At 40.0% G+C, this 24,650-nt stretch overlaps 1 protein-coding gene across 1 annotated transcript in view; it reads left to right on the forward strand.

Annotated features, from left to right (window-relative positions):
* Window positions 1-24,650, forward strand: part of KIF3A (kinesin family member 3A) — a gene marked incomplete at its 3' end in the record, with an annotated part of 100,367 nt that overhangs the window by 25,969 nt on the left and 49,748 nt on the right. The window contains exons 3-6 of the mRNA XM_089673052.1: window positions 2,686-2,830; window positions 7,558-7,642; window positions 11,644-11,749; window positions 17,076-17,215. Coding sequence (XP_089529178.1) covers window positions 2,686-2,830; window positions 7,558-7,642; window positions 11,644-11,749; window positions 17,076-17,215 — 476 coding nt within the window. The remainder of the gene's footprint in view (window positions 1-2,685; window positions 2,831-7,557; window positions 7,643-11,643; window positions 11,750-17,075; window positions 17,216-24,650) is intronic.

A 24,650-nucleotide genomic window follows, 5' to 3' on the forward strand; every position in this document is an offset into this window, starting at 1 on the left:
TGGAGCTTGAGGATTCCGAGGGCACGGCTTTGAGCTGGCCCTGGCTTTCATCTCCGTTACCTAGAGATATTGGCACACATCCTACCTTAGATAGCACCTCGGGGGTCTCCCTGCAGCCCTCCCTGATGATCCCTATTCTGGGTAACTCGGAGTTTGGTCCTGGTTTGTGTTCTCCCCAATTCCTTCGTTTTCATGCCTCCGGACACAAGCATCTGTCTGACTCTCATTTGCACAGAGCTTTCTCACCTCATTGATCCTCCTTTGGACTTTTGGGGGGTCTTCAGTTGCCATTTTTTTTTTTTTCCCCTTCCCTGTTGTTCTCGTCTGCCCAGCATCTCTAGACCCCTTACACGATTTGAGGCCATTTGACATAAGGGGGAACCAGTTTGTCATTTCCTCTCTGAGATCTATCCTTCCCCAACCCACCCGGGTGCTGACTATGTTCCGCCGTTTCTGCCTAAGTGGGAGGCGGTCCTGGACCTGCGACTCACGGGGCAGCAGAGGGAGAGGATTCTATATTTCTCCCAAAAATCCTCGTTTGCCTCTAGGGTCCAGGAAACTGGCTATAAAATTATCCCCTAGATGGTATAGGGTCCTCGTTATACTCCTAACTTATCTCTCCTCAGATTTCTGGCTCCTGCTTGCATTGTGAGACAGGGGAGGGGTCCATGCTCCACATTTTTTGGCATTGCCCATTGATTCAACCTTTTTGGCAAGAGAGTACTCAATGTCATTAAACAACTTACTGATGTTGACATGAGTGGCGACCCGGCGGCCTGCCGGTTGCACCTATCGGAGAGGCCTATCAAAAAATACAAGCGCTCCCTCACTTTGCAACTCCTGAATGCTTCTAAAGCTTGTATTCCACTCTGTTGGAAAGATGGTAATCTGCTGACGATAACTCTTTGGTATGCTACAGATAATGACATCAGGGGCATGGAGGATCTTTCGGCCACGTTACACAATACGGAAGAAGCTTTTGCTGAAACTTGGCGACCATGGCATTAGTTTATATACACTGACTCTTACCTACGAGAGATGTCTGTTACTCAATGATTCCACTTCCTTGGTTTTGTTGTTCCTGCCCGGGGGGGGGGGAACCACTTCACCTCAATCCACTTCCTTATTCTTTTTCCCCTTTTCTCCTTGTCTTGGGGAGCCCTTTCTGCTCTACCTGTTCTGCCAGTGCTTGTCTTGCATGTTCCTTCTTTCTCTACCCTGTTTTGTTTCTCGTTTCCCTCTCTACCCCCTTTTCCCTATGATTGGGTAAGCTTTTCATTTTGTGTTTGGGTCCAATATTTGCTAATTTTTGGCTCCCCCATTGTAATTTGTGATAAATCTGGATTGCAAAACTTTTGTTTTCAGTTGACCCTTTTTTATTACTGTGACATTAATCTGGTACTGCTCTCAGCCTAGGCTGTGATATCTTGACGCTCACCGGCATTGCTGTATGCACTCTTACATGGGCTAATGCTGTTATGTATCTGATATTAGTTCCTATGTAACACCCAGCCATGATACATTAGAATGTGTTTCTGTACCTATATCTGTACTGTGTTGAAACTGTTTCAAATAAAAAATAATTAAAAAAAAAACAAATCAACTTTATCCCTAAACTGAATCACTTAGGCAGGGCTTCTACTTTCAAAATTAAAAAAAGCCCAAGTGCCACAAAGTGTTTATTGTTCTTCTGGTTTAAGACTATTTATGTTAACATGGGTCTGTGTGCACAATTGAGCACTTTTCCATAATGCAAGAAAAAAAAAAACACTCAGCCCATTAGCAGATGTGTAGTGGTGCCATTAATTCTCCTTGCATCATGCCAATGTTCATGCATGCCAAAATGCATGGTTACAAAGTACCATTTGGTTTGGTGCAGCACAATTTTTAGAAAGAGTCAAGGACTTCTTTTGCATGTTTCATGCATGTAGGGCAGCGCAATAAAATGAATGGCCTACCCTAATCACACCACGCAAACATGCATTGCGTGCTCTGTCGCACTTGCATGGTGTTAACCGAGCCCAAGAACCTACCTTGGTAAAAGAATTCCCTCAATGTCTGAACAAGGGGCTCAAGCAGCTTTTTTTTTTTTTTTTTTTTTTGTACGTTAAAGTGAAATTATCTACTAAATAGGATAAGCTTACTAATGCTATCTTCTGACAACAGATGTTATACTGTGACTACATACATTTTTTTTTTTTTTTTTTTTAGGGCTCATGCACATGGGCGCAATCACTTATACAGCAAACACACGGTGTATTTTGGTGCCTGTGATGTCTTGGTGCTGTGTACAGTTGCCCATAGACATGAATGGCTAAAGGCTTGCATAAAATGGGGCATGCACATAGATGTAATGTCTGGCATTGGAGACCTTGTCCATGCACATGTGCCATTTAAAGCAAGCATCCTACAGTGGCCTTCACCCATTCAAGTCTATGGGTGGCTGTATGCACCGCTAATACATCCCAGGCTCCAAAGAATGGAGTGTGTTTATGCTGTATGGGCAAATGTGCTCATGTGCATTAGCTTTCAGGCAATCTAATGTTTATAAATTTTTTTTTTCTTTTTCTTCCCAAATGTAAATGTATTAGCTTTGCTTGTTTAATGTTGTGTGTCCCTTAATTCAATGACATCATGTGGTGACCAATAAAGCTTTTTTTTTTTTTTTTTTTTTTTGTCCTCTAGGTACTATATTTGCATATGGACAGACAGGCACTGGTAAAACATTCACAATGGAAGGTGTTCGAGCGGTTCCGGAGCTCAGAGGAATCATCCCTAATTCATTTGCTCACATCTTTGGTCATATTGCTAAAGCAGAAGGAGACACAAGGTATGCTTTCCCTTTCACAGCCCCAAGATGATACATAACTGATAGGGCATTCACATTAACTAACTATAGAATGCCTTTTATTCTTGTTTTTAAACATACATCAAGGTTTTCATAACCTGTTCATTTTGTGTTTAATATTTTCAATGTTTTATTACACATTTAGCCACTTGAGTCCTAAGCCAATTCTGACATTTATCTCCTACATTTAAATGTATATTACAATTTGTTTGTCGCACAATATTTGTGTAAAGGTCTTTTTTAAATGCATATTTTTGGGAAAAAATATGCTTTAATGAATTTTAGAGCATACAAACCCAATATAATTCCCAATTTTTTTGTAAAATGATGCAGGGGTGTGGAAATTTTTTATTTTTTTTTAAAAAAACTGCTTATCCAGGGACTAAATCGGTGTCCCAATCTACTTGTCCAGATAAAAAATCTTAATTTTTTTTTAAACCAGAACTGTATTTAATTAGGAGGTGATATTTGGAATGTCTCCTCCTCCCTGCCTCTCTCCAGCACCGCACCCGGGGACTAGCAGGGAGGGGAGAGACCTAATGAGCACCGATTGGCTGCTCCTCAGGAAAGGGCGGGTCAGGGCTTATCCTTTTTATCCCTTTCTCTGCCAGAGCTATTTTTGCGTTTTTTGCACAAGTTTAGAAAATCATTTTAGGCCTGAAGATTACATAAAACCCCCTAACATTATCTGTTTTCTGAGACAGAGACCCTAGAGAATAAAATGGTGATAGTTCCAATTTTTTATGTCGCATGATATTACCACAAACTTTTAGTAAAAAATACAAGCACGTTAATTTAGGACACAAAAAAATAATAAACAATAAATGACCCTATTTTTTTGTAACATATAAAAGATGAGGTTGCATTGAGTAAATAGATATCCAACTTGTCGAAGAACTTCAGTACCCTATATTTTCTATAGGTTGACCTTTTTAAAGCTCCTTATAGGTCATTAGTTTAGCCTTACTGAGGAGGTCTGGTGCTAGAATTAACAGTAAATATCCTCCTGCTCTTATTGCGGAAGTCACAAACCTAAACTAAAGCTGCTGCCACTTGACTAAACCAATAAGTAATATTGCAAAATAACTGTGAATAGTGCAGCGCTATAAACAAAATCTATCTAATAAGCAAATTAGTGTTAAATATTGCTTGCCATGCAAACACAATGGTGCTCAATGAAAAATTATTGCAAACAAGTACATCTCATTCAACAAAATAGTAGTGATTCTTTAAGGAGAAAAAAAACATCCAGTGCCATAGATCAATCTCTAAAAAAACACACTGTATGTGACTAAACAGCAAACAAATCAAAGAAAGGAAAAAGTAGGTAAAGCACTCATTTCCAGTACGAGTTGACGCACTGCCGGTAGCGGCCATCTTGCTATACCCAGTATACCATGCAGTACACCCATAGGATGTGGTGACAGGCGTTTTTGTTACTGGGGATACATGTGAGTGCTTTACCTACTTTTTCCTGCAATTTAAATAAAAGGATACTGCACTATGGAAGGTTTCTTGCTTTATACCCTATATATGCAATCTTGAGTGGAGGTGGAGTGAATAAGGTGCACTGGGCAGAGGTCTTTACCCTATTCCAAAGTCCATGTGATGTGGAGTGGAGAGGACCTGTTACTATTAATTATAGCTCTGTGGCCCTGCGCGGGTCGATGTGTGGAGGTGAGCAGGCATTGCTGCCATTTGAGGATTTCTGTTTAATTTTCACTGGAGTGAAGATCACATCAGCACAGTTTTACTTGCATAGACTTTGTTTTTAAATAACATAGATATAATTTGATTTGTTTGCTGTTTGGTCACATACAGTGTGTTTTTTTTTTTTTTAGCACTGGATGTTTTTTTCTACTTAAAGAATCACTTCATTACTATTTGTATTCTGTCACCATAATAAGGTTATGTTTCACTTGTATATTTGTTGAATGAGATGTATTTGTTTGCAACAATTTTTCATTGAGCACCATTGTGTTTGCATGGCAAGCAATATTTAACACTAATTTACTTATTAGATAGATTTTGTTTATAGTGCTGCACTATTCACAGTTATGGTGCTAGAATTATTTCTCTTATTATGGCGTGCATGGCGATATGTGACGTGTATTGCAATTGACGTTGTCAAGTGTAGGAGTCCCAGCGTGTACTTTTATGTTTGTATGTGCGTATATGTGGGGGTAGGCAGCCTCAATGTTTTTGTGGCGGGGATGGTATGTGCTTGGGTGTAACTTTAATTTTTTACTTTTCTTTATCCATTACATAGGGTAGATAGGCAAGCGGAGCCTAGGAGACCTCACGTGGGGGGTGGGCAGAGAGGCTGGCACTGTGTGGAAGCAATCAGGCGGCAGCGCTGCTGCCTGAATACTTTCACCTGACAGGTGAGCCCACTGCTTGCCCGCGGCAGGGCTGAAGGTAGTAAGAAACTACATGTCCTGGGCGTCGGCGATAGGAATCAAACATCCCTGGGATGTTACACCAAGTAAACCGATACCAAATATTATTATTATATGGATTTATATAGCGCCAACAGTTTGTGCAGCGTTTTACAATATAAGGGAGACCGTACAATACAATTCAGTACAGAAGGAATAGGAGGGCCCTGCTTGTGGAGCTTACAATCTAAAGGAATGTCAAGCTTTAAAACTACACACCCGTGGAACAGCGACATACTACAGTACGTTAAATTATCCATAGGCGACACTTTAAAAGCCTTTACAGGTTACCAGTTTAGATTTACCCATGAGGTTTAGTGATAGAATTATTGCTCTCGCTGTGATGTTTGCAGTGATACCTCACGTGTGTGGTACGATCGCTCTTTACATATGTGTGCAGGACCAAGGTTTGCATTCGCCTTTGCATGCAAGCAAGGGGATAGTGACACTTTAAAACAATTTTATATTTATTTTTACACTGTACATTTGTTTTTTTTAATCCCTTTTATTGCTATCACAAGAGATGATAAACATACCTTGTGATAGCATGGGCCATGTCCGGTCCTCTTTATGGAGATACCTGGGCTCCGAGACCCCAGATCCGTCCTCTGGCCTTCAAAGCAGCAGATCAAAACAAGTCTGATCTGCTGCTGCATATGCTAGCAATGGCTTATAAACAAAGGAACCGAAACCCAAAATGACAAAATCCTCATTGCTTCTGGTTTCTGACATTACACAGTGGGAAGAACAAGATCAGTTCATCTCACTGTGTTCGAGGAAGCTGATGCCACCAGTGTCATCCTGTGGTAACCCCTTTCACCACCTGTAAAAGGAATCCAGCAGCTTCTTAGCTGCTAGGATTACTTTTACATTCAAGAGAATAGACCAATTCTGTGATGACCGACATATCACCGTTCCAATCCAGCGACATACCGGTACGTTGCTGGTTGTCAAGTGGTTGTAAACTCTTACATATACCCAGTGAAGTAACCAGCCTCAGGTGATGCAGAGAGATGAAACAAATCCTCCTGCATGAGTACCTGTTTATCAGCATTCTTCTCTTCTCTACATCTGTTCAAAGTACAGAATTTGCGAAGCTTGTCTGAGCTGTCAGAATAAATTGTTGTCAGGAAAACCTATCAGAAGTGATTCATACTGATAGCAGAGGAACAGGGTAGCAGACAGAAATTACACTTGGTGCTCTATATTGAAACAAGTACGCACTAGAGAGCTTCATTCATATTTCATGTCTGAGGTTTACAACCACTTTAACCCCTTCAAGACAACCATACGCAAATTAGCAGCCCCACTAGACTGGGCCTTTTTCCATGGGGCTGCTAATTTGCGTAACTGTCTTTCTGCTGGGAGTGTGCCACACAGCACGCTCCCAGTACAGAGACTGGGGTCTCATTGAAAGTCCTGGGTCCCATTCTAACGATCGGGACCTAGAATTCCCGATTCTAGGTCACCTGATCGCTGTGATAGCCTCTGACTTTGCTATCACAATGATCAGTCACTGTGGAGCCCACCCCCGTGTTTTCTCTTACTGAATGGAGGAGAGAGATGCAATATATCTTTCTCTGTCTGTTCAGAGAGAAAAAGTTTGTTTAAAAAAAAAAAAACCTAGATCAAGGTTTTTTTCTAGGTCAGTCAGTGCCAGGGTTAGTGTTTGAGTCAAGGTCAGGGTTTAAGGGTCAGGGTCAGTATTTATTTTTTGGGGGATCAGGATTTTTTTTTTAATTTTTAAATAAGTGTCAGTTAGTGGCTGGATAAAAAAAAAAGAAAAAGAAAAATCAAACTAAACACTATTGTTTATGGGCCGTACTACAGGTACAAACATCAACTAACATGCATATATGTGGTATCGCTGTGGTCGTCAGGTGCACGAGAAATTATTTTGGGTTGTTCTTTGGTGGTAGGTTATGGTAGTAGCAAGAAATATACAGCCACATTGAAAAAAAAAATTTTTGTTTTACTATTTTGAGCCAGTTTTCCTTTGATGAAAGAAAATCAGGAGATATCCATTACCATTTTACCATGAAATGAAAGCACAATGTATCCTGAAAAAAACAACGTATAATCCACCTGGATGCACAAAGTAGTTGTGATAATATGTACAGTTTTCTTAACGCATATCAAAGTTGCAAAATTTGTGCTTAGGCGTTAAGATTTGTTTTACCCTTCGGCGCGAAAGGGTTAATTTGCTTGGTTGTATCATTTGTCCATTTCACATGTGTTATTAATGTCTTTTTCTTATTTTGTATGTTACAGGTTTTTGGTCAGAGTGTCTTATTTGGAGATTTATAATGAGGAAGTACGGGACTTGCTTGGTAAAGACCAGACACAGAGACTGGAGGTGGGGATGATAAAGTTTAAATTTTGTAAACTGTCATTTGCTATATATGTTTAGTCTGTCAATTGGCGGGAACCATTTATTACCTGTCCAACAGGCAGAACTGGCATGTCATAAAGTATCCCCTTGGTGGATACTTTGCATTTTGCTGGTTGACTTTTACAGAAGCCTTACAAGCTGTTCAAATTGGGTACAAAAAATCAAATTGTATCATAAGTTAAACATTACAGTGGCAGTTTTTTACTGCACTGAGTTTTTTCCTAAAATCACTTCTTGTTTGATAGTGACCTATTGACCTTCAAACTAAGTAGATCTAGTGATCTTCAGCTGAATGTATTAGATACCAAGTGGTCAAAACTCCATCTGTTGTCATCCTCACATGAGTTAGGTGCTTTATAAAGATGTATACATTTCAGATTTAACTGGAAATACACTATATTGTGAAAAGTATTGGGATGCCTGCTTTGACACGAACATGAACTTTAATGGCATCCCAGTCTTAGTCCGTAGAATTCAATATTGAGTTTGCCCACCCTTTACAGCTATAACAGCTTCATCTCTTCTGGGAAGGCTGTCCACAAGGTTTAGGAGTGTGTCTATGGGAATGTTTGATCATTATTCCACAAGCACATTTGTGAGGTCAGGCACTGATGTTGGACAAGAAGGCCTGGCCCACATTTCCGCTCTTAATTCATCCCAAAAGTGTTCTTTCGGGTTGAGGTCAGGATTCTCTGCAGGCCAGTCCAGTTCTCCACCCCAGACTCACTTATCCTTGTCTTTATGGACCTTGCTTTGTGCACTGGTGCAAAGTCATGTTGGAACAGGAAGGGGCCATCCCTAAATTGTTCCCACAAAGTTGGGAGCCTGTAATTGTCCAAAATGTCTTGGTATGCTGACATCTTAAGAGTTCCCTTCACTGGAACTAAGGGGCCAAGCCCAACCCCTGAAAAACAACCCCACAGCATAATCCCACCTCCTGTAAACTTTACACTTGGCATAATGCAGTCAGGCAAGTACCGTTCTAGAAACTGCCAAACCCAGACACGTCCATTGGATTGCCAGACAGAGAAGTGTGATTTGTCACTCCAGAGAACAAGTCTCCACTGCTCCAGAATCCAATACTTTTGGCAATATAGTGTATATTTGAAGGGGTAATTATGTTGTACTGGAGCTTGGCTTCTCAGATTTTAAAAGATCAAGCTGATTTAAGTCTTCTCTTCAAAGGATGTAGAAATCTGTAAGTCCACCATAAGGCATGTTGACACTTGACTAAATTTCAAAGCTGCTATAGCTTTAGTATAGGGGTTAGACAGGCATTAATGAGCTTTAGTATGGGCATTAGACTGGCTTTTTACAAGCATTAAGAACGCTCCCCAAATGCCCTATGTGCAGTTCTGAAGCGTTTTATAAACGTTTGACAAGCGTTTACCACACCACAAACTACATAAATTGTAATGTTATTAATGCTACGCAACCGCATGGCAAATACTCTACAAATGCCTGCCAGTGCGTTTTTGAGGAGCGTCATCAAAGACTTGAATGGGAGGCGTTGAAGGGCTTCAAACTCTTTCTGACTCAACATGAGGCTTCAATTTTGAAGCGACACAATGCTAACGCTTCATATTTTGACAGTATGAACAACACTCTGTGCTGCTCATAGTATCAAACTCCCCTCAAACACCTGCTTTCAATGCCAGTGTGAACTAGGCCTTCTACTTTTGAGTGCTGATTAAAGATCGTAAAGAGTAATTTTCTACCTGAGTACAGGTCTTATTTATGGAAGTATTTAATGATTGCCCAAGTTGCCTATAGAAACCAGTCCGCTTCTACCATTCAAATTTTATTGCAGCTTGTAAAGTAAATCTGTTTTTGTGTGAGCAAAGCAGACCTTTCATTTTTCATAGACATGCATACCTGTAGCTCAAATCTGTAAAGCTTTAATTGTTTGCTGTACCCTTCTATGCTTTCCTTACCAGTTTTAGTGACCGAGTTGCGTAACTCAAGCTGGAGACTAGGTGGCACTATTGCACTAATATTTTCATTTATGGTTCACCCATTTTTATTTATTTTTAATGCTAAAGAATTTGATAGTTATACAAGCTAATGATTCATGTTGCTTTATACACAGAACACAGGAATATTTTCAGAATTTTAAATTGCCATCAGCAATCTTTAGTTTAACCAGTTAATAAATGTAAAGGTGCAGTTCACTGTTATGATTTGCAAACTGCGTCATGCTATGTAAAAAGTAAAATCTGTGTTTGTGGAATTCAGACCACCGTATGACATCATTAGCTGACGAAAGCAGCAAGTCAAATGCTTTTTTAAAGTTAAAGCGATATTAAACCCAAAACCAAAAATGGAGTATATTGCAGCTTAGCAATCCTCCAATGTGGTGGCTGCATTTAGTTTTATTTTTTTAGGCTTTTCCCCCCTATTTGTTCACTTGGTGATCTGACGACAACCTGTATTAGGAGTACCTCAACTCTGGATGAAGCAGCACAGAAATGCCTTCAGACAGCAGTATTGGTAATATGGGGGAGGATAGATGCACTAGCAGGAGGATAGATGCACTAGCAGATTTAGATACACTAACAAATTAAAGCCAAACTCCAGGTAACACTTCTGAAATTAGATGAATTGTTGTTTATGGGACATTGCACACAGCTGAGTAAAGATCAGTAATGCAGCGTTGAGTACAGAGCAGTAAAACAAAAATAGAAAATTTTACATTTGAGTGCAGTAATTTACTCGCGTGTTTACTCGTTTAAGCCCCTTGCACACGAGAGTCATAACTTACTGATGTTTACTCAGGAACTCATAATGCCGTGTGCATGGGCTACAGTACTAGCAGTAAAGAAGAATTTTACTTGTCTATACTCATCTGTAGGCTTAAACACCTTTCCTCGTCTATACTCAACATTACTCCGTTCTTTACACACAGTTTTTGGCCCCTTGCACACAGGCATCACAAGTTCCAGAGTAAACATCAGTAAATTATGACGCCTGTGTGCAAGGGGCCTAAAGGCTGTTACAGCAAATAATAAATAATATAAAGTGCAGCGCTAAACCTAAAATACTATATATAATAATAAATATATATACGTACTAAAAATCTGTGCAAAATCTATATCTGTGCAATAAATAATACACAGTACAGCGCTAAACCTAAAATCCTATATATAATAATAAATATATAGATAAGTGCCAAAATCTGTGCAAAATGTGCAAATAAAGTAAAGTGCAACACGTGTATTCCCACCGGGAATATTAAAAGTGTTCAAAGTGATAACACGTGTTGCACTTTACTTTATTTGCACATTTTGCACAGATTTTGGCACTTATCTATATATTTATTACTATATATAGGATTTTAGGTTTAGCGCTGTACTGTGTATTGCACAGATATATATTTTGCACAGATTTTTAGCACGTATATATATTTATTATTATATATAGTATTTTAGGTTTAGCGCTGCACTTTATATTATTTATTGTTCATTCACTCACTTTGGTAGGAGGTTAAGTGTCAGCAGCTTTTACGATAGGGCCCCATTTCTAGCGCAGGAGGTTTGTTCTTTTAGCGTTACAGCAAATAGTTTATTTCCTTTTTTGGAAAAAAAAATTTGTATAAATTTGATCATGGCAAGCACCCCTGTCAGTGGTAAATGGTTTGTCTCAACCCTGCAACTGCTACATCTGTGGAACAGCTTCCTGTATTCAAAAACAGGCTTACTGGCCCAGTTACCAGGTGAAAATTAAAGGAACAAAAAGCCTAATAAACTAATGCAGCCATCATCACATCTAAGAATTGGTTAGCTGCAATATAATAAATGTTTGCTTTTGGGTTTAATGACGCTTAATAAGCCTTTGTATGGTCCATTAAGTTTTGAAATCAAGAATAGATGTTCGAGAAGGTTATGTTTGCAGCAGTTGAACGAGGTGCCTGGAATTGTGAATCCCTGATGTGAAATTAATGCTTCGTTATTATTTTAATATTGTAGGTTAAAGAGAGACCTGATGTGGGCGTTTACATCAAGGATTTATCGGGTTATGTAGTAAACAATGCAGATGATATGGACCGGATTATGACTTTGGGACATAAAAATCGTAAGTTTTTGGCATCCTACCTATTCATTTTGGCCAAACATGCTATAGCTCAAGCTTTGAGAACCCCTTCGGTAGTCTTCCAAGGGGTGAGGACCCGGATGAATGCTATGTTGTTCAATGAGCAGATGTCTAGCATTCTTCATGATTCTCATCCGAGATTCCTTAAGGTTTGGGAACCTTGGATACGTTATTCCTTACCATCCCTGCCTCCTACTAGTTATAGCCTCCTATAGTCGCTGCCTGTGATAGCCCCGGATCTGTGATCCCTCTAGTTTCCCCCCTTTCATGTTTTCTTTCTGGTTCCCTTTTGTTTTATTTTCTTTCTGTTTTCTTCTAACCTCTTTTGTTTTCTCTTTTTTTTTTTTCCAATATTATGTTGGATTACTGCTGCTATTTGGCTCGGCTGTTTACCGTCCCTTCTTGATGTCATTGGACTTTTTGTTATTTGACTAATACAAGTCAGCAGGATGTCTCTGTTTATATATTATTGTTCTGCTCTGCCCCTGCAAGGGCATATTTTGAGCTTGTTATATTCTTAAAAAACAAAACTTTCCTAATAAAAATATTGAAACAGAAAAATTGTAAGTTTTTTTTCAGGAGTATACTGCAGACATTTCTACTTTTTTAGTTTGAAAGAAGAAAGTGCCTGCAGTTGGTGGCCAGAGGCCAGTGTTCTCTCACCATTCAAGTGTAGGCAGCCTGGGTGTTTAGAGCATTGATTTTATTGGGTTTTCAAAAGCAGCTACTGTGTCACCTTTCTTCCAAGAGGAGATTGTAATCTGCTTTTCTTAACAAAGGTATATAACCATATTAAATCATTTAGTATCGCAATATGAAGTAATTATGTATAGTATATAATATTCATTTTGGCATCTAAGTAGCAAGCCCTCCTTTAGTGTATCAAGATCAGTGGCATTTACCCCATTTGGATCCTTTACAGTCAACTTTTCATTGTAATGCAATTCTGGCTTTTTCTTTAACTGATGTTTCAAGACCCAGCAGCTTTGAAGCTACTTTTTTCTAAAATAGCTGATTGCTGACCGTCTGTATGGAGTGACCCTCATCAGATCATGGCAGTAGGGTTTCCCATTTTATTTCTGAAAGTTAAAAACCCCTTATACCAACTACATTTGTTGTGGATAATCTTAGTCATACAGTGGAAGATTCCATTACATTGCACTCAGTGTGACAAAAGACCTGTTCCCTTAGACTTAAGATGCTTATTGGGTAATATGGTGAGACCGTAATGTATTACTCATGACTGGTTTTCACTACATGCTTTTTTAGACACATTCCACTTTACCTACTTCTCTTTTTTTTCTTTTTTTTTAAAGGTTATAATTTTTTTTAAGGCAGCCAGCTATTTCTTCTGTGAGGCTTAAGGGCTTTGTTGCACTGGCTGTTCTGGCACTGGCGACACCTCACCTATGGCAGAATTGCAGCTGCGTATGCTGCATTTTGTATGTAGCAGACTGATGACATAATTTTAGCATAGACCAAGTTAAACTATGACTTTTTTTAATGTTATACTGTTGCTATATACTGTGACATGTCATGGAGACTTGTCAAAAGAAAATAGGGTATAGGTGGGATTTTTAAGGTGCTCGTAATACCCTCAGAACATACAAATATGTAAAAATACCAAATTTTATTCCAAAAAAATATAAAAACAGAGGTAAATACAGGTGAAACTCGCAAAATTAGAATATCGTGCAAAAGTTCATTTATTTCAGTAATGCAACCTAAAAGCTGAAACTAATATATGAGACTCATTACATGCAAAGCAAGATAGTTCAAGCCGTGATTTGTCATAATGGTTATGATTATGGCTTACAACTCATGAAAACCCCAAATCCACAATCTCAGAAAATTAGAATATTACATGCAATCAATAAAACAAGGATTGTACATAGAACAATATCGGACCTCTGAAAAGTATAAGCATGCATATGTACTCAGTACTTGGTTTGGGCCCCTTTTACAGCAATTACTGCCTCAATGCGGCGTGGCATGGAAGCTATCAGCCTGTGGCACTGCTGAGGTGTTATAGAAGACCAGGATGCTTCAATAGCGGCCTTCAGCTCTTCTGCATTGTTCGGTCTCATGTCTCTCATCTTTCTCTTGGCAATGCCCCATAGATTCTCTATGGGGTTCAGGTCAGGCGAGTTTGCTGGCCAATCAAGCACAGTAATCCCACGGTCATTGAACCAGGTTTTGGTGCTTTTGGCAGTGTGGGCAGGTGCCAAGTCCTGCTGGAAAATGAAGTCAGCATCCCCATAAAGCTCGTCTGCGGAAGGAAGCATGAAGTGCTCCAAAATCTGGTAGACGGCTGCGTTGACCCTGGACTTAATGAAGCACAGTGGACCAACACCAGCAGATGACATGGCTCCCCAAATCAACACAGACTGTGGAAACCTCACACTGGACTTCAAGCATCTTGCAGTGTGTGCCTCTCCATTCTTCCTCCATATTCTGGGTCCTTAGTTTCCAAATGTTGCTCTTATCAGAAAAGAGGACTTTGGACCACTGAGCGACAGACCAGGTCTGTTTTTCTTTAGCCCAGGTAAGACGATTCTGACGTTGTTTGTTGTTCCCGAGCTGCTTGACAAGAGGAATACGACATTTGAAGCCCATGTCCAGGATCTGTCTGTGTGTGGTGGTTCTTGATGCACTGACTCCAGCCTCAGCCCACTCCTTGTGAAAGTCCCCAACACTTTTGATTGGCTTTTTCCTGACAATCCTCTCCAGGCTGCGGTCATCCCTGCTGCTTGTGCACCTTTTTCTTCCACACTTTTCCCTTCCACATAACTTTCTATTAATGATAAAACACTTTGGGAACATCCAACTTCTTTTGCAATTACCTTTTGAGGCTTTCCCTCCTTATGGATGGTGTCAATGATGGTTTTCTGCACAACTGTAAGGTCAGCAGTCTTTCCCATGATTGTGATTCCAACTGAACCAGACTGAGAGACCATTTAAAGGCTCAGGAACCCTTTGCAGCTGTTATGGCTTAATTAGCTGATTAGAGTGGGACACTTTGAGCCTAGGATATTGCACCTTTTCACCATATTCTAATTTTCTGAGATTGTGGATTTGTGGTTTTCATGAGCTGTAAGCCATAATCATAACCAATATGACAAATCACGGCTTGCTTTGCATGTAATGAGTCTCTCATATATTAGTTTCACCTTTTAAGTTGCATTACTGAAATAAATGAATTTTTGCACGATATTCTAATTTTTGGAGTTCCATCTGTAGATCCTCCCCTACAATATTAAAATAAATTAGTGACAACCCTTCATTACAGTGAGCCCCAGCACTTCTGCTGGTGGATGAGCTATACCAGTATTATAATGTCATGGAGTCTTGTATGTTAGGATCCATTCCTTCTACAACCTGGCAAACATCAATGCATGCTTGAGGCTGGCTTCATTCTTTTTGAGTGAGTTGTGAATGCACCCAAGTGTATGAAAAAAAAATAGATAATGTTCATTTTTCAAATACAGAATACTGCAATGCACATATAAAGTGCATTACCGTGGTGTGAACAAGCCCTTACTCAAAGGTCCACTCAACCAAGGTTTTTGTAGTTGAGATGATTATCGTGTGTGTGTGTGTGTGTTAAAAAGTCTACACACCCCTGTTATAATGTCAGGTTTCTGTGATGTAAAAAAATGAGACAAAGATCAAAAATTTCAGAACTTTTTCCACCTTTCTAATGTGACCTATAAACTGTACAACTTAGTTGAATAACAAACTGAAATCTTTTTAGGTGGAGGGAAGTAAAAATAAAAAACTAATATGGTTGTATAAGTGTACACACCCTTAAACTAATATTTTGTTGAAGCACCTTTTGATTTTATTCCAGCACTCAGTCGTTTTGGGTATGAGTCTATCAGCATGGCACACCTTGACTTGGCAACATTTGCCCACTCTTCCTTGCAAAAACACTCCCAAATCTGTCACATTGCGAGGGCATCTCCTGTGCACAGCCCTCTGCAGATCACCCCACAGATTTTTGATCGGATTCAGGTCTGGGCTCTGGCTGGGCTATTCCAAAACTTTAATCTTCTTCTGATGAAGCCAATCCTTTGTTGATTTGGATCATTGTCATGCTGAAAGATGAAGTTCCTCTTCATTTCAGCTTTCTAGCAAAAGCCTGAAGGTTTTGTGCCAATATTGACTGGTATTTGGAACTGTTCATAATTCCCCAGTTCCAGCTGAAGAAAAACAGCCCCAAAGCATGATGCTGCCACCACCATGCTTCACTGTGGGTATGGTGTTCTTTTGGTGATGTGCAGTGTTGTTTTTGCGCCAAACATATCTTTTATGGAATTATGGCCAAAAAGTTCAACCTTGGTTTCATCAGACCATAACACATTTTCCCACATGCTTTTGGGAGATTTCAGATATGTTTTTGCAAAACTTAGCCAGCTTGGATGTTTTTCTTTGTAAGAAAAGGCTTCCGTCTTGCCACTCTACCCCATAGCCCAGACATATGAAGAATACGGGAGATTGTTATCACATGTACCACACAACCAGTACTTGCCAGATATTCCTGCAGCTCCTCTAATGTTGCTGTAGACCTCTTGGCAGCTTCCCAGACCAGTTTTCTCCTCCTCTTTTCATCAATTTTGGAGGGACGTCCAGTTTTTGTTAATGTCACTGTTGCGCCATATTTTCTCCACTTGATGACTGTCTTCACTGTGTTCCAAGGTTATATCTAATGCCTTGGAAATGCTTTTGTATCCTTCTCCTGACTGATACCTTTTAACAGTGAGATCCCTCTGATGCTTTGGAATCTCTCTGAGGACCATGGCTTTTGCTGTAGGATGCGACTAAGAAAATGTCAGAAAAGACCTACTAGAACAGCTGAACTTTATTTGGGGTTAATCAGAGGCACTTTAAATGATGGCAGGTGTGTACTGACTCCTATTTAACATGATTGTGCATACAATTGCTTAATTCTGAGCACAGCTATATCCCCAGTTATAAGAGGGTGTGCACACCTATGCAACCACATTATTTAAATTTTTTAATGTTTACCCCCCCCCCCCCCCTTCACTAAAAGATATAGCAGTTTGTTTTTCAATTGAGTTGTACAGTTTATAGGTCACATTAAAGGGGAAAAAGTTCTCAAGCTCTGAAATTATTTACCTTTCTCTCTTCTTTTACATCGCTGAAACTTGACATTTTAACAGGGGTGTGTAGACTTTTTATATCACGTGTGTGTGTATGTATTATATATATATATATATATATATATATATAATTTTTTTTTTTTTAATTAAATTTCAGATTTTAGAAATTGTACTTTTATCTTCAGGGTCTGTTGGAGCCACAAACATGAATGAGCACAGTTCTCGTTCACATGCAATCTTCACTATCACTATAGAGTGCAGTGAGAAGGGAGGTGATGGCAATATGCACGTACGAATGGGAAAACTGCATCTAGTAGATCTTGCGGTAAGCCTTTTTTCTTTTTCTGTCCTTTATTTTTTGTAAAGATGTGTTAAAGGGAATTTCTATTCAGCCTGGATATATCTATATATATATATATATATATATATATATATATATATATATATATATATATATATATATATATCCAGTGAAGCAGAGGACTGAAACATGGCCAGTGAAATACAGTGTTCTTGAGATCAGTTCTATCATTTTTGGTTGCTCTGGCTGCCACCTGCCATCAGCTGGCAAAACAGGTAAATCTGTAATTTTCAGGTTCTGGTCACAGTAAAACACAGGAGGGGAGGTACTGTTTGTTTTACTGCTTGGAAAAATGAGAAGGTAGAAGGTAGTTTTCTGGAAATACCCACTTTTTTAACCCATTACATCACTAGTCCTTATCTGAAAGAGATGGCTCTACTTTTGCAGTCAGAATTTGAAAAAAAAACTATTAAATGTCTGTTTTCTGTTCTTATCCACATAGCAAATTAAAAAAAAAAAGCTTTCTCTTTCTAGATGTTTCTTTTGGAGCAGGCCATGGGCAAACTGCAGCTAGTGTGCACCATTTGAAAATCAGAGAAAACTCCCATCTATGCCCACTGACAAAGTAGGAACCTTGGGGGGTTCCTTTATCCCTTGTCCCTACTGAATGTGTATACACAGCTTTAGTGTAAACATAAACTCCCCAGCCTCTTCCTTAACATTATGTGGTAAGAGAAACTTCATTTGTGGAGTTTTCAGTAAAGGGCAAGTAAAAGGAAGCAGTAATTATTTTTTTTTCCCCCAAGTTGTGTAAATGGGAAAATGTAACAAATACTAAGTAGGTGTTATCCCAGTTGGGCTGCAGAAGGGTAATAACATTTTGAAGGCAAACTACAGATATAAGGTATTTAGGTTTATTTTTTAAAAGTTTTTAAACCACTCTTTTATATGCAGTATTTTTTCTAGTTCTTTAAATGAAAGCCTTGTGACACAGATAATTAGGTTTTTCAAAGAAAGAGAAAACAAGCGGCAACTGCCCCAACCTATAATTGGACTTTGTAGCAAGGAGTACATATATTTGCAAATGTGTGCAAACTAAACCCCTGTTTTTAATGTGAACTGTTGGATAGGATAATTTGGTTGGTTGCAGGCTGGTTGGTAAGTTGAGTTGGGAATATTGGACCACCGGGAGGGAGTTGGGGCACAGAGCCAAAAGGACCAGTCTTGAGCGGGCAGGATCGACAAGTCAGGTGAGTATATCTTTGTTGTCCTCTACCCTAGAACAAAATGAGCAGGTAGCCCATGCAGTGCTGACACAGCCCCACTGCACGAGCAAGAAAACAAATTGAGCAAAATTATGCTTTGACTACCCTTTACATTTTTATTTCAAAACAGAAGTGTGAGATATAAAAAAAAGAAATTCTGAGGACCCTCTGCACACTGGTATATACCCTTTCAAACAGACTATGCAATAAATAGGGATATTTTGTTCACACATATATTGCAATACATGCTTAAGCTGGCCAACTGCGTCAAAGTAATTCCTCTATGGCCAGACTTACTCTGCTCTGCCTACGCAAATGCTACTGTGGACACAATGCTAGCATAGGGAAAAAGACACAATGGGGGAGAGCTACAAGGTTCAGGTCTGGCTACTGACCCAACAATACAACAAACAAGAGATCCCTGTGCTCAAATCCCAACAGCTAGTGCATGCATTTATCCATCAGGTACTAAAGGGGTGTAACCACATATTAACACTAGAAATTCTGAGGACCCTCTGCACACTGGTATATACCCTTTCAAGCAGACTATGCAATAAATAGGGATATTTTGTTCACACATATATTGCAATACATGCTTAAGCTGGCCAACTGCGTCAAAGTAATCCCTCTATGTGAACAAAATATCCCTATTTATTGCATAGTCTGCTTGAAAGGGTATATACCAGTGTGCAGAGGGCCCTCAGAATTTCTAGTGGTAATATGTGGTTACACCCCTTTAGTACCTGATGGATAAATGCATGCACTAGCTGTTTGGATTTGAGCACAGGGATCTCTTGTTTGTTAGATATAAAAAAAACACACACATACCTGCCTAGGTGGATGCAGCATCTTTCCGATGCTGCATCTGTCCCCCGCTGTCTCAAAGACCGCTGAATGCTCAGTTCTCGGCCTTCAGTGAGCAGAAAATCGGGGAATGTCAGTCACTGGATCTCTGCTCTACCCCTCCAGCAATCACTGGAGTGCTGGGCTGTGGAAGGAGCGGGAGGAGCTGAGCCAGCTGCTGATCAGGCATCTGAATGGATCCCAATATTAAATTTCGGATCCCTCCAGAGTCTGGAAGGCTGAGTGACATCAGCCGACAGCAGGATGTTGTCTCCTGAAAGTTCTGCACTCCTGTGACCCACTAAGTGCACTCCTGTGACCCACAAGAGAGCTTTGGCCCTACTTCTCCTTTTTAAACCTGTTACAACCTGGAAAATTAAAATAGAACATATGTGAGAGAAATACATAGGCAGAGATTTACCTTCTGTATAAACTGCCTTAGGTCTGAACGTCCAGGTTTTTTCTGCAAAAGCTCAGCCTGAACAGTCCTGCAGTTGGCTGCTTTTACGTTCTAGCAGCCTGTGGGGATCAGACAGCCTCTTCTTTTTTTAATGGTCATCAACACAATCCCTGAGTAGAAAGGGGGAGTCTTAGAGGCTTTTGCCAGTTAGTAATATGGTCTTTGCATGTCTAAGCGTTTTGACTCCAGCACCATTAACCTAAAGCCTCTGACTGGAGGAGTTGGAAGTTTTGAAGAAGAAGGGTGCATTGTCTAAAAATAAAATGGGCAATTTATGTAGCTGCGTAAATTTGTATGTACATATGAAGTAGGTAGTTTGAGAAGTACTTTAACTTTCACCAAAGCCAAGATTTGCAAACATTAAAGCTGAGCTCCAGTCACAATATAGAAAAATAAAAGTCAGCAGCTGCAAAAAACAGCCACTCACCTGTCCTAAGATCCCGCGGTTTCCTCACTGCAGCTGGCTTCACTGGCCGTCCTCTCAACCCGGCGCCGGCATCTTCAATGTGGGCTCCCGGCTGTAACAGCTTGCGGCATCACAGCCAGGTGCCCACTGCACATGCGCGAGTAGATCTGCACTTTCTGAATGGTCCCATAGTCTTCTGGGACCTGTTGCGTGTCCCAGAAGACTATGGGGATAGAGGACAACTTCTGCTTCCAATCGCCTGGGCAATCATAGCGGAAATGGGAGCGAGTACCTGTTACAATCTGGTACCCGCTCCCCAAAGGTGCCAATCCTTAGCGGGGGGAAAAACCTTAAAGCAGAACTTTCCTTTTGGGTGGAGCTTTGCTGTAAGTCCTACCGTGAAGCCAAAATTTCCTGCAGAAAGGACTCTACTGTATTTCCTCATATATAGGAAAAAAAATATAGGACTGTTAATCATTAATAGTTTATTAAATAAACATGAATAAAAATCTAAATCACCATTTCTCTTTAAATATATGAGCTCAAAATACATATAATACATTTTGGGGTCTTGACCTTGCCATACAGATATCTGATATTTCTGCATTCAGAAAAATTTCAGATTTTGCACAAATTCTGAACAAAAAAAAATATGGGCATAAGTTTCCTTCATCACTACTAACAAAGTGTTTAAAGTGAGGGGTGCAAATTATCTGTGGTGGTTTTTTTTTTTAATTGATAAAAAGCATATTTTGTTGACATAGCATTCAAGTCAAAGAGGAGCCAAAGGACAGAATAGAAGGGGTGGGTATAGACACCCCTAAATATGCTTGATAACTCTATATTACAAAGCATGTTGAGAGAAATAAAGCCATATGCACACAATCCAGTGTAATGCAGGGAATCAAACTTCTGTAGAGCAACTGATACCACCCTGCCACCTCCTAGGATAAAGAAAAAGACCTAAGCATACTAAAACAAAAGAAGTAAAAGAAATCTAACCTATCGGACTGGCAAAGAGACAGCAATTTAGATAAGGCTGAGTGTAGCTGGTAAAATTTAAAAACTTGGTGGTGATAGCAGTACTCTGTTATAGACCCTAAGAATGCCTACTAAAGTCTTTTCAATAATACCAAGAATTATCCTAAAGAGAAACAAAGAAAAGTAGAGAATTTGAAAATAACAGAGCAAAAAGAGATAAAAAAGGAAAAGAAGGAAGAGGTACGCCTGTCCAGGAGTTACACACCACCTGTCTACTCGTCCGCCACTAGTTGTCCTGCACCTGCAAGTAAGAGAGCGAGGGATTCCAAACTTTGTCAAACAACGCCTGCCTATTGCATGATATGCTCACAATTTTTTCCTAGCTGCCAAAAACATAAAGTAAATCAAAGTTTGTGTGTGTCTTGGGACGTTCTCCACTTACTTGTTAAGTGTTCTTGCATGGCAAGTCCACTTACTGTTATCTCACATATATATTCTTCTTATTATAGCCAAATTTACCACCCTAACTCCTCCCACAGTGCTTGGGTGCATTGCCCAGCTAGAACACCTTGGTCCTGTCTCCCAGTGGCGAGGTAGTGGTTCTCTGACGGAATCACCCAGTCAGGGTGACAGGCGTTCCATCACAAACGTGAAAGCCAAGTTGAAACAAATAAACGAGCTGTGCTCAATCGTAGGAAGATATAAAAAGTAAATGTTACAATTCTTAGATAAAATAAGCCACAAATAATAATTTTTAAAAAAATTAGATGCAGAAATCATTCATGAAATAACATAAAAAATAACTCAGAAAAATAAATGCGGGTCAACATCTGAGTTTAAACTATGGGGTTGTAGAATATCTAAATGGTTAAAGTAGATGTTCACCTTTTGGTTCATGTTACACTCATATTTAGGTTGAAACCTGTAACGTTCTCCTAAATTTGCCCACCCACCTGATCTCCACATAGTGACAGCGAGCGGTGGTTCCTCTCCTTGCACCCACTTCACATTTTTTAAAAATCGGGACGGAAATGCCGGGCTTCACCTGTACAGCCGCATCATTCATTCACAGGAACCTGTGAATGAAAGAGCTCCAAGTCGCATCTACCACTGTGGCAGACAGATTGTGGTTTTTAATTAACTTCAAGGGCACTGGTGAACATCTTCGTGGTTCATCCACAAGCCCTGCAGCCTTCAAACTGACAGCCCTTACAGTTTGTGCAATGCTTTGGAAGCTGCTGTGGGAAAAATAATAAGGATTTTTTTTCTGCAAAAATGTGTTTATTATTTTTTCCCAAAAGGTGAACTTAGCCTTTAATGCAGTAGACTTTACTTTTCCTGAGCTGCAGCTCATAATCCCCGTTCCTCCTGTTTTGAGCACATGATCTATAATCGTTTCAATAACAAATGTACCTGATTGTCCCTGATTTAATATCAGTAATGTATGATCCTGTCCTTTTGGCCTTTTTGGATGGTCTCACCCACATAACAATGTTCACACAGACATTTGTGACTATAGATTACCTAGCTGGTTTGACAAGTATAGTAACCCTCAATTTTAGGTAAGTATTATTGGTGTGGATGGATGAGCCCTTGATCATGTGTGGGCATTGAATGCTATTAAGACACGTGCATAATCCATATCTGCAAGGACAGTAGTCTGATCAAACCAATTCATTGTAAATGGTCTGGCCCAGGGGTAGGCAACCCCTGGCACTAGTGCCGGAGGTGGCACACGACAACATCAAGGACAGCACCCAAGGGGAGTCCTGGGAGACCCACCTCCCAAACAATAAAGCTGCCAGCGGCTGCATACATAATAAGCAGCATGGCTGGTGCCTGCCCACCTCTATTCCCACTGGTGTCTGTTTGTGGCTGATCTGAGGCCTGAAAGCAGAAGATTTGTCTCTGGACAATGGGGTGTAAAGTTGCAGGAATTGGGGTGAGCTTAGGTGTTAAGGTGCAGAAATTAGGGCTGATCTGAGGCCTGGAGGTGCAGAAATTGGGGCTGATCAGCGGTGTGACGGTGCAAGGTGCAGGAATTGGGGCTGATCTGAGGCCTGGAGGTGCAGGGATTGGGGCTGATCTGAGGCAAGGAGGTGCAGGGATTGGGGCTGATCTGAGGTGTGAAGGTGCAGGAATTGTGGCTGATCTGAGGTGTGAAGGTGCAGGATTTGGGGTGAGCTGAAGTGTGAAGGTGCAGGGATTGGGTTGATCTGAGGTGTGAAGGTGCACAAATTGGGGCTGATTGGAAGCTTTGAGCTGGGAGGGTGCAGGAATTGGAGATGATCAAAAGTGTAAAGATGCAAGTATTTGGGTGATCTGATGTGTGAAAATGCTGGAATTGGGACTGATCTGAGGTTTGAAGGAACAGGAATTGGGGCTGATCTGGGTTGTAAAAATGCAGGAATTGGAGCTGATCTGACGTCTGGAGGTGCAGGAATTGGGGTGATCTGGGGCGTGACAGTGCAGAAACTGGAGCGTATCTGAGGCCTGAAGAAGCATAAATTGGGCCTGATCTAGGGTGCAAATTTGTAGGATATGGAGTGATTTGCAGGTTCACTGCTGTGTGAAAGTGTAGGTATTGGGGTGATCCGAGGGTTAAAGATGCAGGAATTGGGGTGATATGAGGTGTGAAGGTGCAGGAATTGGGTTGATTTGTGGTATGAAGGTGCAGGAATGAGGACTGATTTAGGGACTGAGGGTGCAGAGATTGGGTTTGATCTGAGAGAACTTTATTAGGGTGACCACTATCATCGCACACTTCATTTCCAACTGTATATTTTGCAGAAGTCCTCAGTTGACGTATTAATTTCAATCTTACCATACTTGCCTCACAGTACATGTGTTCTGGAAAAGGGATAAGTTACCATTTACTATCCTTGATAGCTCAATGTTTTCTTACTATTTATTCAAATAGTTTACAGCATTTACTGTATAAAAATTCCTTTTTCGGAATTTAGTGTGTCAAGTTGACATTTTTAATATAATTGGCACTCTCAATTTTTTCTAAAATATTTTTTGGCCTCTTCTACATGACGGTATAGGGGAATATATAAGTTTAGGTAAGAGTGTAACTGTTTTTGATAATTAATCAATATTTTTATGTTCACATCCTGTGAGATCTAGTTGTTCCCTTTTAGGTGAATAAGGGGGATATCCCCTGAATTTCAATTTATTCTCAATCTTGTCCAATCTAGCTTTCAATAAAGCAGCATCAGAAACTATCCTCTTGACATACGTTAACTGGCTTCTAGATAGTCACTTAAAAACACTAGATAAATGAAAAAGTGTAGGAAAGGCATGTGTTCATTTTGATACCAAATAATTAAGATTATTATGAAATAAGTCAATAGACTTAGTGTCGTCACCCCATATTTTGAGGATGCAGTCAGTGAAACCATACCAGCTAACACAGTGGCACTGAAATAATGATATATGAATTATTGTATTTATGTATGTAATTCTGTGCCTGCATATTTTGTTATATTTTATGTACTCCTA

This window comes from Staurois parvus, unplaced genomic scaffold (genome assembly GCF_062004578.1).
Source record: "Staurois parvus isolate SC_StPar_1 unplaced genomic scaffold, SC_StPar_1.0 ptg000133l, whole genome shotgun sequence".
Lineage (NCBI taxonomy): Eukaryota > Metazoa > Chordata > Amphibia > Anura > Ranidae > Staurois > Staurois parvus.